This window comes from Rhinopithecus bieti, unplaced genomic scaffold (genome assembly GCF_001698545.2).
Source record: "Rhinopithecus bieti isolate Rb0 unplaced genomic scaffold, ASM169854v2 scaffold_11163, whole genome shotgun sequence".
Lineage (NCBI taxonomy): Eukaryota > Metazoa > Chordata > Mammalia > Primates > Cercopithecidae > Rhinopithecus > Rhinopithecus bieti.
Window position 1 is genome coordinate 73655 of NW_016806651.1, and position 19751 is coordinate 93405.

Consider the following 19751-nt stretch of genomic DNA (forward strand, 5'->3'; position numbering starts at 1 on the left):
CTAGGGTCATCATGAAAATATTACTGAGTTACTAAGAGTGCAGTGAACTGAGAAAGTTTGAGAAGCTCTGTTCTAAGGGAATACTAATAGAAAAGCAAAGGCTCTGGAAATTGATTTGCTATCAAAATAATGATTTAGCACTTTACTTGAATCATAAAACAAATACTCGTCTTTAGGATAACAGAATTTCTTCTTTAAAAAACATTTTCTTCCACAAGTATTATACTTTTCTCTTTCTTATGGATATATGCTCTCCCATCTGAGACTTTGCAAGGCAGTTGCTTATAATTTTAAATTTTCTTTTATTTTAATTTAAATGTATTTTAAATTTTACTCACTTTTCCAGATTTCTTTGTAATATTCCCTGTTGTTCCAGAAAAGATTTAAAAGGGCTTACAAGGATATGCACACTACTACATGATAGCATACGTTGAGAGTGAGGGGAATGAGTGAAGAAAGGCAAACAAAGGCAAAAACTAGTGCCTGTGTAAGAGCTTTAATGAATAAATTCTGCAAAGATATTGTGCCTGCCTCCACTTGTAATTCAAAATCAAAACAGCACTAAACAATTAAAAATGTGTAGGAATGAGTTTTCGCTGACTATGTTTTAATATTTAAAAAAGTAAAATTATTTACAAAATATTGTTTGATAGTTTTTCATTGGTAGTGCCCAAATGTGTTTATTTTGAGAATTGAGTTAGCACTAATTGGGATATAAAATAGAGTCAAGAATTCATATCACAAAGGTTTCATACCACAAAGGTTTTGTAACTCAAAACCTTCTACAGGTGAACATTTATGGTTAGCTACACAATTCACAATTCACAGTGCTCATGATATAAATGCAAATCATTTTCTACAAAGTTCAATTTGTTTTGATACATAGAACAAATAGCATTTCTCTTAAGTACCCTCATAATAAGGATCCAGATTATGATAAACATCATCTTCAATCACAGTCTTATTGGAAACCATAATAAACTTCAGAGGGATGATTCTTATATAAATCCCCCATTTGGATTGACATCACACCAAAGCAGCATAATCAGCAAGGCCATTAGCCTCAGAGGGAAGTGTGTTCACATGTTTGTATTCTTCAGTTCTATTTCATACCTAATATGATCAGTCATTGATGAGTTTTATATCACACTCTCATTTGATTTTAATTTTTTACTTTTTTTTTTAATCAATGCTCCATTTTAAATCCTGATTCTGTTTCTGCATGTGAAAAAAATAAAAATAATTTAACCAAATAATATGAACATTTAAAATTTTGTTTTCAGACATTTGCAATATAAATGGAATGAAAAACAAAAATTGTGCTATGTATCTCAAGGAAATGCCAGCTTTACTTATGGCTATGAGTACTTGGGCTGTACCTCAAGATTGGTTATTACACCTCTCACAGACCGATGCTGGTTAACTCTCATGGAAGCACTACACTTGAATCTAGGAGGCTGTCCTGCTGGTCCAGCTGGTACAGGAAAAACTGAGACTGTCAAAGATCTGGCAAAAGTAAGTGGTTTCTCTATCCAGAATAAAAACTTCTTTTTTTCTTTTCTGTCACACAAATTTTCATGGTATCTTAAATTTACACCATTCCTGCTATTAAGATGTTCATTGCATTAACAAGCACATTCATTAATTCACATATAATTAATTCATCAATGATGTTTTGAATGCCTATTGTGTGCTGGAGCTTAGAATCTCAATAAGCCAACATATGCTTTTTATTCAGTTGGAATACTACTTTACTAACATGTGAATGATTAATATCATTATGTGTGTGTGTGTGTGTGTGTGTGTGTGTGTGTGTGTGTGACAGAGAGAGAGAGAAAGTGAGACTGAGAGGGACAGAGACAGAAAGAGAGAGAGACAGAGAGAGAAAAGCAGTAGTAGTTACTGATGAAAGCAGAGGATATAGTTTGTAACCTAGAATTTTTTCATAGTTTTTTATTCATAGATTTATGTAAAAACATGACCTTAATGCTCTATAAACTAATCAACTGAACTGTAACAGTATATCTACATTTATACTATTATGTTGAGTTTTGTGAATCTCTAAATTTGATTTTAATTCATCTCCATCTTGCAAAAGTTTTCTCAAAACATAGACATTTTATTACTCACGCAGTTTTAACATTAGTATTTTGTGTCATAATTCAAGAAAGATATTAAAATATTTTTGTTTCCCAGTCCTTAGGCAAACATTGTGTGGTCTTCAACTGTTTTGAGGATCTGGATTATAAGGTAAAGCTTAAACATATGTGTCAGGAAGAAATATTGTACACATAAAACATAAAACAATTCATTGAAGAATAAAAGAACAAGAAAAATATTTATCTGTGGCAAACATGAGGTATTAACAGAACTTTAAATGCTATTATTTCTTTTAAACTAATGGACTAGAAACCTAGAATATAATAGAAATTTAAAACATTATATACGTTGCTTTTATTCAGGTGAACTACTCCTTAAGACAGTGGTTTTCAAACTTTTCAACAGTTGGATTCTTTTCAATAAAAAAATCTTACGTGGAACACGAATATATAAAACTATTAAGAGTACTGCTTTATTAACATTTATTTTAAGTCCTAACCCCATACATTTATTTACTGAAAAGGTAATAATTAAGACAAGATTATGATTAACACAAATATTTGAGAGTTTATATAGATGATGATTACAAGTTCATGTCAGTCTTGTTTTGTTTGCACATTATCTGACATATCTCATAACATTATGAAATATGTCTCTTACAAATCTACTCAAAGTTTCAAAATACTGCAATTTGTTTTGCATGTTAAGTTCAAACATTATACATTTTATTGCTGTCATTTTGTCTGTGTTCAAAGCACGTTACCTCTGAGATCCTGCATTTCCAATTTGTGCTCATTTAGTACATTAAAAATATCAACATAAATAAGCTGATCAATTATTATTTTTAAGGTACTTACCAAATAGACTCTTGCCTCCTTCCTGGAAACCAGCAGTGGGGCCTATGAGGGCTCCACATGAGTGAGGCCAAAAAGCCTGCTAATTAAGATAAATAATATTTAATGCAATATTTTAAAAGTCAAAATTAATGCCCCCAAAGGTCCCATGAACAAAATACCAAAATTTTAAATTAAGACAAGATCTGATTCCTGCTGCTCAGTGGAAGGAACCATCTTCTATATCCTTCTCGGTATGAGGCTCTCTCTTACTCGTTCCCATTCCCACTTCCTTTCCTCTTTGCCATGCCTAGCAATAGATTTCAGGCATCCCTCAACTTGCATTCAGCCCACAGAAGTTAGACCTGTTAATATTTTTGTTTGTTTTGTTGCTTTGTTTTAGTTGCTAACATTTACAAACCAATAGATTTCAATCCCAGACTTTCAGCCTCTCACAGAGCACTGGGTGCACCTGGCCAGCCTGGGCCTGCACTCTGGCAAGTGGCAGAAGCCCAGCAGCAGCTGCGTGGTTTAGCTGGGCCTGCTGCAGTCTTGCCTTATCTGGGCCTGTGGTTCAGTCTTTTGCATTGTCCACCAGCTGCCTGCCACTAAGCCATAAAGCATCTTTGCCTGATCCAGAAAAGGCAGCCCCAGATTCACACACTTTACGCCCATCTGCCAGAAAGTTGTTCTGAAGACTCTGCCTCAGGGTGCAGCTCTTTGAGGGAAATGGCTGTCCAGGGAGGGGTCTGGTGCATCTCTGTACAATCCGTAAGAAGCTGTAGCCCTGTCTTCACGGTCCCTGTGAGGATCAGAGTTTGCTCTGCTGAGTGTTTGGGCTTTTAGAAGGGAAAGACAGAGTAGTTGACTTGTCTAGCATCTAAGCAGCTGCTGCTTTCAACCCTATAAAAATGCCTAGAAGGGGGAAACGCAAAAGGCCTTTGCTTGGTTTGGGTAGCATGGGGAGAACATGTACAAATTAACATCCCAGTAAATTTTCTCACCATTATAATAATTTTACTAATCAATCTTTTTTTTTTTTTTTTTTTAAGATAGTGAGAAAATTCTTCTTTGGACTAGTTCAGTCAGGAGCTTGGAGTTGTTTCGATGAATTCAATCTAATTGATTTGGAAGTTCTCTCTGTCATTGCCTCACAGATCCTAACAATTAAGGCTGCAAAAGACAACTATTCTGCCAGGTACTTGTTGAATGTGTTTAAGCCTTTTGAATTGAAATCTGATGCACACTTACTGTTTAGTTAATTATTGTTAAATATTTTTCCCCAATAAGTATTTAGGTCTTTCAGGTGTGTGTGTGTGTGTGTGTTTTAAAGCACACATCAAAAGGAATGGCAGTTGTCTTGAATGTTTCCATTACTTGGCAAATAATGTGAATATATTTATAACTCTAATTTTCAGGCCAGCTTAGAGGTATCCAAATTCTTGCCCAAGCTTTGGAACAGTCTCCTGAGCTACCAGGACACTGATGCAAATATATTTTAATTATTTTTTCAGCTTAAATTCTCATATTATCTTTTTATCTTAGAATATTGCATTTGAAGAACCCAAACAAATGCTGCTTTTTTTTATTTCCACATTTTTAAAACCTTTATTTTAAGTTCAGGGCCACATGTGCAGATTTGTTATATAGGTAAACTGGTATCACGGGGATTTGTTATACAGATTATTTCATCAGCCAGGTATGAACTAGTACCCACTAGTAAAGTTTTCAGATTGTCTCCCTCCTCCCACCTTCCACCCTCCAGTAGGCCCCAGTATCAGTTGTTCCTCACTGTAAGCCCATGTGTTCTCATCACTTAGCTCCCACAAACAAGTGAGAACATGAGGTATTTGGTTTTCTACTTCTGCATTAATTTGCTTTGGATAGTGGCCTCCAGTTCCATCCATGTTCCTGCAAAGGACATGATCTCATTCTTTCTTATGGCTGCATAGTATTCCATGATATATGTATCACATTTTCTTTATCCAGTCTACCATGGATGGGCATTTGTGTTGAATCCATGTCTTTGCTATTGTGAATAATGCTGCAATGAACATACGCCAGCATGTGTCATTATGATGGAACAATTTGTATTCCTTTGGGTATATAGCCAGTAATGGGATTGCTGGGTCAAATGGTAGTTCTGTTTTTAGGTCTTTGAGGAATCGCCCCACTGCCTCTCACAATAATTGAACTAATTTATACTCCCACCAACAGTGTATAAGTGTTCCTTTTTCTCCACAACTTTGCGAGCACCTGTTATTTTTTGATAGCCATTCTGACTGGTGTGAGATGGTGTCTCATTGTGGTTTTGGTTTGCTTTTCTCTAATGAGCAGTGACATAGAGCTTTTTTTTTTTTTTTTTTTTTTTTTTTTCAGACGGAGTCTCACTCTGTTGCCCAGGCTGGAGTGCAATGGCACAATCTCAACTCACTGCAGCCTCCGCCTCCCGGGTTCAAGCAATTCTCCTGCCTTAGCCTCCTGAGTAGCTGGGATTATAGGCATGCGCCACCATGCCTGGCTAATTTTTGTATTTTTAGTAGAGATGGGGTTTCACCACATTGGTCAGGCTGGTCTCAAACTCCTGACGTTGTGATCCACCCTCCTTGGCCTCCCAAAGTGCTGGGATTACAGGCGTGAGCCACTGCGCCCAGCCTGAGCTTTCTTTTCGTATGTTTGTTGCCTGCATATATGTCTTCTTTTGAAGTCTCCCTTCATGTCCTTTGCCCACTTTTTAATAGAGTTGTTTGTTTTTTGCTTGTAAGTTTGTTAAAGTTGCTTTTAGATTCTAGATATTAGGCCTTTGTCAGATGCATAATTTGCAAAAATTTTCTTCCATTCTACGGGTTGTCTGTTTACTCTGTTGATGGTTTCTTTTGCTTTGCAGAAGCTCCTTAGTTTAACTAGATCCCATTTGTCAATCTTTGCTTTTGTTGCAGTTGCTTTTGTCAATTGAAAGAGTTCATCATGAAATCTTTGCCTGTTCCTATGTCCAAAATGGTACTGCCTAGGTTGTCTTCCAGGGTTTTTATAGTTTTGGGTTTTACATTTAAGTCTTTAATCCATCTTGAGTTGATTTTTGTATATGGTGAAAGGAAGGGGCCCAGTTTCAATCTTCTGCATCATTTGTTGAATAGGGAGTCTTTTCTCCATTGCTTTTGTCATGTTTGTCAAAGATCAGATGGTTGTATGTGTGCAGCCTTATTTTGGGGCTCTCGATTCTGTTCCATTGGTCTATGTGCCTGTTTTTTGTACCAGTACCATGCTGTTTTGGTAACTGTAGCCTTGTAATATAGTTTGAAGTTGGGTAATGTGATGCTTCCAGCCTTATTCTTTTTGGTTAGGATTGCCTTGGCTTTTCAGACTCATTTTGGTTTCATATGAATTGTAAAATAGTTTTTTCTAATTCTGTGAATTAAAATGTCATTGGTAGTTTGATAGGAATAGCATTGAATCTATAAATTACACCGGACAGTATGGTCATTTTAGCAATATTGATTCTTCCTGTCCATAAGAATGGAATGTTTTCCCATTTTCCATTTGATCAGTGTTTTGTAGTTTTCCTTGGAAGAGATCTTTCACCTCCCTGGTTAGCTGTATTCCTAGGTATTTTATTGTTTTTGTGGCAACAGTGAATGAGATTGTGTTCCTGATTTGGCTCTTGGCATGGCTGTTGTTGGTGTGTGGGAATGCTAGTGATTTTTGTGCATTGATTTTGTATCCTGAGACCTCACTGAAAGAAGCTTTTGGGCCACGACGATGGGTTTTTCTAGATACAGAATCATGGCATCTGCAAAAAGGGATAGTTTGACTTCCTCTCTTCCTATTTGGATGCCCTTTCTTTCTCTTGCCTGATTGCTCTGGCCAGGACTTCCAAGACTATGTTGAATAGGAGTGGTGAGAGAGGGCATACTTGTCTTGTGTCAGTTTTCGAGGGAAATGCTTCCAGTTTTTACCCATTCAGTATGGTGTTGGCTGTGAGTTTGTCATAAATGACTCATTATTGGTGTTGGCTGTGAGTTTGTCATAAATGACTCATTATTTTGAGGTATGTTCCTTCAATACCTAGTTTATTGAGAGTTTTTAACATGAAGGATGTTGAATTATATCAAAAGCCTTTTCTGCATCTATTGAGATTATCATGTGTTTTTTTTTGTCTTTAGTTTTGTTTATGTAATGAATATATTTATTGATTTGCATATATTGAACCAACCTTGCACCCCAGGCATAAAGCTTAGTTAATAGTGGTGGATAAGCTTTTTGATATGCTGCTGGATTCGATTTGCCAGTATTTTGTTGAAGATTCTTTCATTGATGTTCATGAAGGATATTGGCCTGAAGTTTTTTGTTGTTATTTTGTCTTTGCCAGGTTTTAGTGTTAGGGTGATGCTGTTCCCATAGAATGAGTTACAGAGGAGTCCCTCCTCAATTTTTTAGAATATTTTCAGTAGGAATGGTACCAGTCAGCTCTTCTTTGTATATCTGATAGAATTTGGCTGTGAATGTGTTCGGTCCTGGGCTTTTTTTGGTTGGTAGGCTATTTATTACTGATTACATTTTGGAGTCCGTTATTGGTCTGTTCAGGGCTTCAACTTCTTTCTGTTCAGCCTTGGGAGAGTATGTATGTTTAGGAATTTATCCATTTCTTCCAGATTTTCTAGTTTGTGTGCCTAGAGGTGTTCATAATATTACCTGATGGTTATAGGTATTTGTTTCCACATACATTTTATTTTTTTAAGGCAGACGTCTCACTCTGTTGCCCAAGCTGGAGTCCAGTGGCATGATCTCAGCTTACTGCAACCTCTGCCTCCCAGGTTCAAACAATTCTTATGCTGGTATTACAGGTGGCACCACCACGCCCGGCTAATTTTTGTATTTTAGTAGAGGTGGGGTTTTACCATGTTGGCCAGGCTGGTCTTGAACTCTTGACCTCAGTGTGATCTGCCCGCCTCAGCCTCCCGAAGTGCTGGAATTACAGGCATGAGCCACCATGCCCAGCGAGATAAAAAGCAAAGTGGGTATACTGGCCACACACCTGAAGAGCCCTCTTGTCTTATTACTCTGAATTAATGTGCTTTTATTGAAAAGCTCTGTAATAACAGTATTTATTAGTAATGCTAACGTTCAGTAATAAAAGCAAAAATTTTTTCTCTTTAGGTAATTTTAGTACTCATACGATTTATGGACATATAAAATTGTATTATAATCTAATATTTTTAATACAAGCTAATGGATACTAACTTGTGGCTGTCCTCTCATGGATTTTGTTCAAACTGTTAAAGCTAGTATTATAGGACTCATAAATCTGTGGATATAGTTGTGGGGGGGCAGTCACAGTAACATTTCACAGACTCTTTGCTACACCTAAGCCTCTACAAAGTTTTCCCCATTTATGTCCAGTGAGTTCCCCTATGTTTTGTCCCAATTGTTTTCCTGTTTTGACCACCCTCTTTGGTATCAGCTGTCCAAGAAATCACTATAGGATTTCTCCTATTGTCTCTACCACTGGTGCTGATTGTAGGACACTGATGTTCGTGCCAAGCATTCTATCTCATAGTGGTCCCAGAGTTTTTAAACAGGCTAGGGACACTTGGGAGACAGGCTGTGTTCCATGCTGAAGCAGGATGTCTGTGTTGTGCCCCATTCTGTGTTCTACTATATCTTCCAGGCAGAGCTCTTTTCTTCCCTAAGAGTTTCCCCAGGTTCCTTTTACTATGTAAGTCAATTCATTCAGCTAGGTATTTTCCAGCCTCAGGTCCCAGAAACATCTTTGGACGTGATCAAATACATCTGAATCCCAGCAGGGGTGACAACTTTGGCTCAGCATGAGCCTCCTATTTCTTCTTTTTTCTCTCACCATTGTTTTTTCCAGTGTGCTCTGTTTGCATTTAAATGTAACACAGCCTTAATAAAGTTTCCAAACTCACTTATAGTTTTAACATACTTTGGACTAGAGAAAACAGTGCTAGTGATGAATACTATAATGTCTTTTAGGTTTGTACTGGAAGGAAAAGAAATTCGCATCAATATGTCTTGTGCAGTATTTATCACCATGAATCCCAGGTGAGTATCAGTGAATATAGTGGGAACAGACACAGACAAAAATCATTTTCTTAAGTCTTATCTACAGATGGAGTTGCTTGACATTTGCATCTGTCCATGCATCTGCCTCCATCATCCTCTGAACACTTCCATTCCCCACACCATTTATGAACAGCTGCACTCTGCACCTGTTCATATGGATAAGGATAATCTCACATTCATTAAGCTGCTGATGAAGACATATTTTTACTTCATGAATACCCAGAGAGAAAGGAAAAAGGGTCAGCAGTTTTTCACAAAGAGGACACAGGCAGAAAAACATCTGATGAGAGTGGCAGGAGGAATAAGACAATAGTGGTTGCAGGGAGTGGAGGTTGGGCAGATTCAGTAAATATCTGATTGAATGCTGTAATAGTCCAGAGAATCAGAGGGAACTAATATGAGGTAAATTGTGGGAGGAGGAACAGGAAGAAAATATGATAAACCAGGAAGCTCTGTAAGATGAAAGTTACAATGAAAACTATCTTATAAACTAATTTTCAGATAAAGGTCACATAGAACACCAATATGATTATTTTGGGGAAAAGTATGTGATTCCTTATTTGAAAAATTGAAAAGTGGTGTTTTTATTGTTTGTTGTTCTTTTCCTTTTCAGATACAAAGGTGGAGTAGAGCTCCCAGATAACTTAAAATCTCTGTTTCGCCCAGTGGCAATGATGGTGCCCCATTATCAAATGATTGCTGAAATAATATTATTTTCATTTGGTTTCAAATCTGCAAAGTCACTCTCTGGAAAGTTAACTAACCTTTATGAATTAGCACGCAAACAACTCTCACAACAGGTAAATAGCTACTTTTCTCAAAATATTTAGAAGTGATTATATAAAAATAACTTTAAGTAATACTTTTCTGGTATTGGTCCAGGGATGACCTGGGACTATACCAAAGAATGGAGCTAGAATTCCTATCAACACATCAAAATAATGGAACTAGAATTTCCGTCAACATGTAAAGTCCATGTATGAGCTTCGTGTAAGGCAAACTGTAAAATCATTCAAGATTCTAAGTCTTTCCTCCAAGATCTGGAAAGAGTGATTGAGCATTTGTTATTTTTAAATTACGGACTACTTTTTTCCATACAAGGAAGTTAATAGCTAGAGCAATTATTCTCAAACTTTATTGTATACCAGAATCATTTGGAGGATTAGTTAAAACACAAAATGCTGGGCCTTACTCCCGAGTTTCTAATTCTGTACATCTGGTGTGGGGTTCGAGAATTTGTGTTTCAGACAAGTTCTAAACTGTTACTGATGCTGCTGATCTAGGTTCTACACTTTGACAATTATTGTTCTAGCATATGCCAGAGTATTTGTTGCTAATGCAAAATGGTTTGGACAGCTAACCACATTTTCTCCAAAAGTCCTCCTCTTTTAATTTTCTTTCAATTTATCTCATTCTAGTTCAGAGAAAACTTAATTCAGATACTGATATTTCTTAACACCTTTAATATTTGTTAGTCTTTAAGAGTGAGACTTTAGGAGCATCACTCTGGGAGATAAATGAGAGCATTAGCAGTATAACCAAGGGTTTTTTGGATTCATATCACTGTTTCCCTGCATAGCATAGATTACCTGTAATTTATCTATATACTGTATGCGTTTGTTTTCACATTTTTTCTTTAGAAACTTTAATAATTCAAATATTTTAATGTTTGATAGGATCATTATAATTTTGGCTTGAGATCTCTGAAGATAGTTTTAATAATGGCTGGAACGAAGAAACGGGAGTTTAAATGGTCAGTTGAATCTTGAATTTTTAGGTCAAAGGGCAGTTGTATATTGCTGGGAAAATAGTTTGTAGAATTACAGGTGATGATGCCAAGTTAAAACAGGGAGTCCCCTAGACTGTCATAGTAAAGTAAGGCAGAGATTATTTAAGAATATGAAAGAAGAGTAAGAAAAAATGCACAAAATCAGAGTACTTTTTCCCAATAGAGAACCTATTCTTTAAAAAAAAAAAAAAAAAGTGTTTTACATAATAAAAGATACAATGGAACAAAAGACCTTATTTAGAAGAACAATAACTCAAAGAGAAATGTAAAGCCTATATGAATATACCTATGTGAAAATGTGTAAAACTCAAATGAGGAAAACTTTAAAACAGGATTGAAAGAAATGAAAATGTATTTAAATGAAATAATATACCACATTAATAAAATCATAACATCTTAAAGGACTTAACATCATAATGATTTAAATACTCTAAACATTAATTTACAAATGGAAATGCAATCTCAGTAAAATATTAAAAGGATATTTAGTTTGTTAATTTGCTTGTTTTTAGGCAAGCAGGTCCTAAAGTTCACATGGAAAAATGAGACTAGCTAGAAAAATGTTAAAAAGCAAGAGCAATGAAGGGGAGATATCCCTTTATGTATTAAGACATATAACAAAGCTTCAATAACTAAAACACTGTGGTACTGGCTCATGAGTAGAAAAGCAAACCCTTGGAACAGTATAGAAAGTCCAAAAATAGAACTATATGCTTTGGGCATTTATTATATCATAAATCCATGGGGAAGAATAGACTTTTTAATGAATGCTTTTGGGAAAACTAAACAGCCATCAGGATAAAGATCAAGTTGGAACCATTGTCCACATCATTTACTAGGATTAACTCTAAAAGGATAAAATAATTTAAATGTAAAAAATTTAAATGTATTTGAAGAACAAATGTCCTTTGTTCTTGGAGTATGGAAGATCTTTAAAACTAAGACTCTAAATCTAGAATCCACAACAGAAAAGATTTATAAATGGTCAAAAGTATGTTTTTTGAAGTCAAAAGACAATTGATAAACTAGTGAAAAAATTGTAACTCATATTACACATAGCTTATCCTCTTAATATATAAAGATTTTCTAAACATTTGGGGAAAAAATCAATAGGAAAATGGGCAAAGGACATCAACAGATAGTTCTTGGAAAAAGAAATATAAAAGTGCCTTAAGTATATGAAAGTACGCTCAACCCCACTCATAATGAAAGAATGCAAATTAAAATGACACTGAAATTCTGTTTTTCACTTAACAGATGGGCAAAAATATAAAGTTGGGCAAAACCTTGGTGAAACTATAGGGAAGCAGACATGCTTTTTCCTTTCTGGGTAGAAAGGGACAAGATATACCTTTTCATATTGGTATGATTGGGGCTATATTCTTGTACTGCCTATTTAAAATGAAATAAAAAGATAAATATGTTGCAAAAGGATATATCAACTTGTTAACTGTTTCCCTTTTAAAACATAATAATATGGATTGCTTACAGATACATACACATGTAATAAAAAAAGAGAGCAAAAGATAGGGGATAAAGCTGTAATAATTTATTTCTTAAAAATAAAAGAACTGAGTCATATATTGCAAAATGGCCTGTATCATATTGATGGCATGTAAATAGGTGTCTGTTGTTAAATGTTTTATGATTTTTTAATAAAGATAAATAGCACTCATATATGAAACTCAAGTATAGCTCCCTGATGTCCTCAAGTCCTCTGGATTTTATAGTCCTATAGTCACCTAGTTCTTTACATAAGTATTCCAGTGAAAGTAGTACTGCTCTCCATTCAAAGCACTTGATTGCCTTCAAATGAAAGAAAATCTAAAGTTCTCATGGGCACCCTTCAATTAGAGTTTCCATTTCCAGTATACAGGAAACTGTCTCCTACCACTGAAAGCAGCTCCCTTCTCTCTCTAGTCTGTGCTGCCCTAAATGTGACAGCTCCATTTCTTTGATTCCTTTAAAGCACCACAGAAGCCATGTAATTGTATGAAGATGACTATATTTTAAGAGGGTTGATGAATTTTTTGTTATCAGAGTAAAGCACAGTGAACAACCAAAAAATTAATATTAGACAATTTTGCTTTTTAAAAGTTTCTTCGCCCTTCTTGACACCAAAATAATAAGTATTGTTCTTACCTGTTTCCTCTTCCCTTCCCTGTCCCTTCCTTTCCTTCTGTCCCACCCTATTCTTCCTAAGGCCTCTGACCATATTTCTTAGCCACCCAAGAATACTACAAATTTGTCTCATTTCCCTAGCATAGTAATTCATCCCTCCCTTTTATTTCTACTTTTTCTTTCTAGATCATGTTGGAAGAACTTAATGTTAATTCTCAAATATACTTTCAGGGTGTTTAAATTAAAACAGAAAGCAGTGTATTAATATCCTTGGGCTGCCTTATAAAATTAAGACAAAGTTGTGTCTTAAAATAACAGAAAAGTATTTCCTCACAGGACCTGTGGCCAGAAGTCTGACATCCAGGTTGTGGGTAGGGCTGCTTTCTCTCCAGAGACTCTTGGGCAGATTCCATTTCTTGCCTCCTCCAGCTTCTGGTGGTTGCCTGCATTTCCTGGCTTATGACCACAGCACTCTAATCTGTTATTGTTCCTTCAAATTACAGGAAACCTAACGTTTTCAAATAGTCACTAAAGTTATATAACCTTAGCTCTAGTTACTTGGACACAGTGACTCAAAGGTAAACACGTCGTCACATCACCGACTCCTCTGTGTGTCCCTGCATCTCTTTGTCTCTTATTAGGATACATGTGATTTTATTTACATCTGGATACTCTAGGATAAACTCCTCTTAAAATTCTCAATCACCTCTTTTGCCATATTAAATAATATTCAGATTCTGGGGATTAAAAAGTGAATGTGCCTTTGTAGGGGGCATTTTTTTTCTTTTAAGGGAAAGAAGCAGTTTTCTCCCTCTTTCCTTTAAAATAATTTTCCAAATCTTTTTGTTTAGAAAACAAACTAATTATACAACAGCTTAAGTCCAAGACCCTTGTGGTAGGAAAGATTTTCTTGGTAACATCTAGAGAATTAACATCTCTTCAAGTATACACTTAAAAGATTTATGGTCCTTACCACAATATTGGGCCACAAAATGGGTCTCAACTAATTCCAAAAAAGTGGTATCATGAAGACAATCATAATGGGTACAACAAGGTTACATTAGGTATCTTATTCTTAAATTTTAGTTAGATGTTGACATTAAAACTTTCATTATTTATTCTTAAGCTATGACACATAGACCCATTGGTAATTTTGCATGCCATTTCCAAAATTACTCTTTTTTGTAATATTTTAATGAGGTGTTACCTTTGTAATAGCATATTGTAACAATATTATAATATTTTATTTAAGCTATTTTCTCTCCATATGTATATTTAACACTTGCCCTACTACCAGACATATTGGTCTTCCCTGATTTTTTTCATTTTCCTTTAAGATAAAGCAAGATCTGTCTTGAAAACAAATATTAAAAGGTCATTGTCATTCCCTAGGACCCAGCAATAAAGTCTGGAACCCTTTTCCATTCTGATGTGGCCCCCTCCCTTTGACTTCAAGTGGACTTTTGCCCTCTCTTTGCCAAAATACATTCAGAAGAAAGGCTCAGCGAGGTATTCTCAGGGAAATGTAAATGACTAAAGTCAATTCCAACCCAATATAACTCTCCCATTGTAATAATGGAGTGGTTATAGGAATACAATGAGTACAAAATTACAGATAGGAGGAATGTTTTCAGTTCTATTGCAGTGTAAGGTGACTATATGTAGTTAACAGTATTATATATTTCAAAATAACCTGAAAAGAAGATTTTGAATGTTCTCACAAAGAAATGATAAACGTTTGGACACCTTTGCAGGGAAGTTTTCTTCCTTTCTATCTCTAATATAGTATCATAGCATGTATAGTTATTTTTCTTCTGATTACATGTTTATACAATATATACTGAAGTGTTTAGTATGTGAAATATTGTTATTATAGAGTAACATATGTAGTATAACTTATATCAGTAAGCTTTTGTTAAGATTAACAGAAAACTCAATTTGGCTTAAATAGTAGAGGGAACTGTTGTTTTTATCCCATCAGAAAATCCAGAGATGGAGCAGGGTATGATCACTTTGACTAAGGTTTCAGTTTAATTTGTCTGAGATATTCTCAGTACTGCAGTCCTCTATACACTGGCTTGCTTTCAGGCTGGCTTCGTTTTTGGTGGCATGACACCTTCTAATAATAACTGGGCTGTCCATATTACTGAACTAAAGGCCTGAATTTTACTCTGAGTGGACTCGTCACTTGTCTACCCTTGAGTCACTGTGTCCAAGTGACTGCGATACACTGATTGACTAGAGCTGAGGTTATGTTACTTTAGTGAATATTTGTTATGCCATATACTTGATTTTCCAAACTCTCTTGTAACTTTGGCTTTGACATACAACCTTGGCAAGTCAGACACAGCTGCATTAGAATCTGAACCTGAAGCTAGTGAAAAAAGAAATAGATACACACAGAGTCCATTCTGCTGAGGGTGACAGCAGTGGCAGTAGCTATAGCCATTTACCAGAAATAGCAGAGGCAGTGAACAGTTCTAGTGCCAGCATCAGTCATGTGTTGGTATGACAGTCACCGCTATCGGGATCCATTGATGATGACAGACATGTTTTCATAAGGCCAGTTCTGTAGATGATTTTGGCCATTGTTCCCAGCTGGATAGCTTGCAAGCCTAGTTCTGGCCCTCCTAGAGATTTTTAAATAGATCAGTGTGTTATTTTTTTATTTTACATTAGCCTAAATTCATTTCTGTTATTTGCAACTAAAAACCCTTGCTGATACAGTACCTTTCCCTGATTCGGTGTCTGGAGATTGATGTTGCTCTTATTGTTCTAGACCAGTCAGAGCCTATTTCTGGAGCTGGGGATCTTATTAATTCCACCCAAACCATATGGCTGCTATCCAGTGAGAGAGAGGAGGGAAGGACATTGGAATAGCCACCCCTAAAAAAGTATGTTAGTGGTCTTTAATGTCTGCAAAGCAGACTCGCTAATTTGTTCTCTATGTTTGTTTTCTTCTACCATTAAAGTGATACCAGTGACAGTCTTTCTGAAGCAGATGAAACCTTGATTGTTATCGAGGCTATAAGAGAAGCTAGTTTGCCAAAATGTCCTTCTGAAGATGTCCCACTTTTTGAAAATATTATAGGAGATATTTTCCAGAAGTGACAGTTTTAAAAGTAAATCAACTTGCCTTGGAGGTAAAAGACCTTTGAAAATCATCACCTCTTACTTGGATGTGGAATATCAATTAAGAAACTAGATGTGGATTAAAAATATTACAGTTCTTCCTAAATTCTGTATTCATGTGGTAATTGAGGGGATAAAAACACTTGGAGATATATAGTGCCCCTTGGGGAAAAAAAGAGCTTTCAGTATATTATGTCCTAATGGAAATAAGAATGAACCATGTACCTTTAGACAAGGATGATCATTATATATTTTGTTTCTCAATTTTTTCATCTTTTGAAATGAGGATAATAGTTTCTGTTCTTCCCACTTTGAAAGAGTGCCTAGAGAATCAAATTAGATCAGCGTTATGAAAAAACTTAAATTGTAAATATTCTGTAATTATTAAAATTACATATTATAATGATAAAGCCCTTTGTTGTTTCTTTTATGTCTATAGCCTCACAGTCATTGCCTTAGTCTAGGTAAGAACTCAGTGTCTCTTGTTAATATTTTTACATAGCTTCCTGCCACACCCTGCATTCCAACATTTTCCCATATGGCCACCAGAGTTGTTTTCCTAAAATATACATTTGATCACGTTAGCAAAGCAACTGTTGGATTAATGTTGCCTGCAGTACAAAATTGAAATTAAGTATTTTGGCATATAATGCCCTTCACAATCTGCTGGACCAGGTTGTTTTTTCAGTCTATCCTGTTCTTCCTTCCTCCGTCTCTTCCTTTCTTCCCTGTTCTTTCTACCTTGAGCTTCTGTTCTCTGACTTTTCCAGGATTTTATCAGGTCTCAGGCCATTAAACATGTTGATTCCTTTCCCTGAAACCCAACCTGTCTTCAAAAAAAATTTTAAAATTTATTTAGAAAACAAACCACTTCATAATTATTTGTTCTTTAAATACAACTAATAGGGCATGTACATAACTTTATACACAACAAGCACAGAATTCATATTATTTCTGAGCACACATGAAAAACTTACACACACAGAAAGACCATTCATTAGGTGATGTAGGAAAGTTTGGAAGACTCCCTTGAAAACCATCTGGACCAGGAGTTATGAGAGGAAAGCTCTTTCATGGTTCTAATCTGTAAAATTAAATCTAAAATTTATGAATTCAAAATTTATGTCTCTTCTAGTGTCAATTTTGTTAGATAAGACAGATACTCCCATTTCATTCAAGTTTTAAAATATAAATATAGAGTTGAACAAACCACTATCTTAAGATTCTTTCAGTTTCATGTTTCTGAGATTATTTGCTCAATCATTTCTTATTTTCCTAATTTGTGTTTTCTTCCTTGATTACATCATCTAACAGTTTATCTGATATATTATTTTTTCTCAAAAAACTAGCCTTCTTTCTATTCATTTAATATATCTTTTTCTGTTCCCAAACTCTTTGGTATCTGTTTTAAACTTTTAAGATATCCTTATTCTTCTGGGTTTTGTGTTTTTATTGTTTCCAGCTTTTTTAGTAAGAAGTCTAATTCATTTGTTTTCTTCTTCTTTTTACTAATATAAGCTTATAAGATTTTCAAATTCCCTCTAAGTGCTGCTTTAGTTATATATACCATAAGTTCAGATATGTAGGAATTTCATAGTCATTTTTCATATTCGTACTCATCCTGTTGTGATATCAAATACTAGGTCTTATTCATTCTATTTTCTTTTTGTGCACATTAACCATCCCCACTTTCCTCCCACTTCCCCACTACCCTGCCCAGCCTCTGGTAACCGTCCTTCTACTCTGTATCTCCATAAGTTTAATTGTTTTTATTTTTAAGTTGCACAGATAAGTGAGAACATACAATGTTTGTCTTTCTGTGCCTGGCTTATTTCACTTAACATAATGACCAGTTCCATCCATGTTGTTGCAAATGACAGGATCTCATTGTTTTGTATGGGTGAATAGTGTTTTTGTGTGTAAGTACCACATTTTCTTTATCCAGTCATTTGTTGATGAACACTTAGGTTGCCCCCCAAATCTTGGCTATTGTGAACAGTACTGCAACAAACATGGAATGCAGATATGTCTTCGATATCTGATTTTCTTTCTTTGGGGTATATACCCAGCAGTGGGATTGCTGGATAATATGATAGCTTTATTTTTAGTTTTTTTGACCAACCTCCAAACTGTTCTCCGTAGTGGTTGTAGTACTAATTTACATTTCCAACCACAATATATGAGGGTTTCCTTTTCTCCACGTCCTCACCAGCATTTGTTATTGCCTCTCTTTTGGATATAAGCCGTCTTAACTGGGGTGAGAGGATATCTCATTGTAGTCTGATTTGTATTTCTCTGATGATCAATAATTTTGAGCACCTTTTTCATTACCCATTTGCCATTTCTAAGTCTTCTGTCTTCTTTTGAGGAATGTCTATTCAAATCTTTTATCTACTTTTTATTGGATTATTAGATTTGCTCCTATAGAGTTGTTTGAGCTCCTTATATATTCTGGTTACCAATTCCATGTCAGATGGGTAGTTTGTAAATATTTTCTCCCATTCTGTGGGTTGTCTCTTCACTTTGTTGATTGCATCATTTGCTGTGCAGAAGCTTTTTAACTTGATGTGTTTCCATTTACCCATTTTTGCTTTGGTTGCCTGTGCTTGTGGGGTGTTACTCAAGAAATTTTTGCCCAGATCAATGTCCTAGACATTTTCCCCAATGTTTTCTTGTTAATAGTTTCATAATTTGAGGTCTTAGATTTAAGACTTAAATCCATTTTATTTGATTTTATATATGACAAGAGATAGGGATCTAGTTTCATTCTTCTGCATATGGATATCCAGTTTTCCCAGCACCATTTATTGAAGCATGTTCCTGACACCTTTGTTGAAAATGATTTCACCACAGGTGTGTGTATTTGTTCCTGGGTTTTCTGTTTTGTTCCATTGGTCTATGTGGATATTGGTCTTTGTGTCTATTTTCTGGTCTTTTCCATTGGTCTGTGTGTCTGTTTCTCTGCCAAGACCACGCCATTTGGGTTGCTATAGCTCTGAGGTATAATTTGAAGTAAGGTAATTTGATTCCTCCAGTTTGTTCTTTTTGTTCAGGATAGCTTTGGCTATTCTGGGTTGTTTGTGATTCCGTGTAAATTTTAGAATTGTTTTTTCTATTTCTGTGAAGAATGTCATTGTTTTTTGATAGGACTGCATTGAATCTGTAGATTGTTTTGGGTAGTATGAACATTTTAACAATATTGATTCTTGCAATCCATGAACATGGAATATCTTTCCATTTTGTTGTCTTCTTCAATTTCACTGTTTTATAGTTTTCATTATAGAGATCTTTCACTTCTTGAGTTAATTCCTAGGTATTTAATTTTATGTGTAGCTACTATAAATGGGATTACTTTTATTTCTTTTCAGGTTATTCTCTGATTGCATATAAAAATGCTACTGATTGGCCAGGTGCGGTGGCTCATGCCTGTAATCCCAGCACTTTGGGAAGCCGAGCCTAATGGATCACTTGAGGTTAGGAGTTTGAGACAAGCCTGGTCAACATGGTGAAACCTTATCTATACTAAAAATACAAAAAATTAGTGGGGCATGGTGGCACATGCCTGTAATCCCAGCTACTGGGGAGGATGAGGCAGGAGGATCGCTTGAACCCGGGGTCAGAGGTTGCAGTGAGTTGAGATTGCGCCACTGCAGTCCAGCCTGGGAGACAGAATGAGACCCTATCTCAAAAAA

At 35.5% G+C, this 19751-nt stretch overlaps 1 protein-coding gene across 1 annotated transcript in view; it reads left to right on the forward strand.

Annotated features, from left to right (window-relative positions):
• The window catches only part of LOC108532989 (dynein heavy chain 14, axonemal-like), a gene marked incomplete at its 3' end in the record, with an annotated part of 46627 nt that overhangs the window by 21134 nt on the left and 5742 nt on the right, over positions 1 to 19751 (forward strand). The window contains exons 5-9 of the mRNA XM_017877305.1: positions 1284 to 1515; positions 2197 to 2250; positions 3986 to 4131; positions 8928 to 8996; positions 9631 to 9817. Of these exons, the coding sequence (XP_017732794.1) occupies positions 1284 to 1515; positions 2197 to 2250; positions 3986 to 4131; positions 8928 to 8996; positions 9631 to 9817 (688 nt within the window). The remainder of the gene's footprint in view (positions 1 to 1283; positions 1516 to 2196; positions 2251 to 3985; positions 4132 to 8927; positions 8997 to 9630; positions 9818 to 19751) is intronic.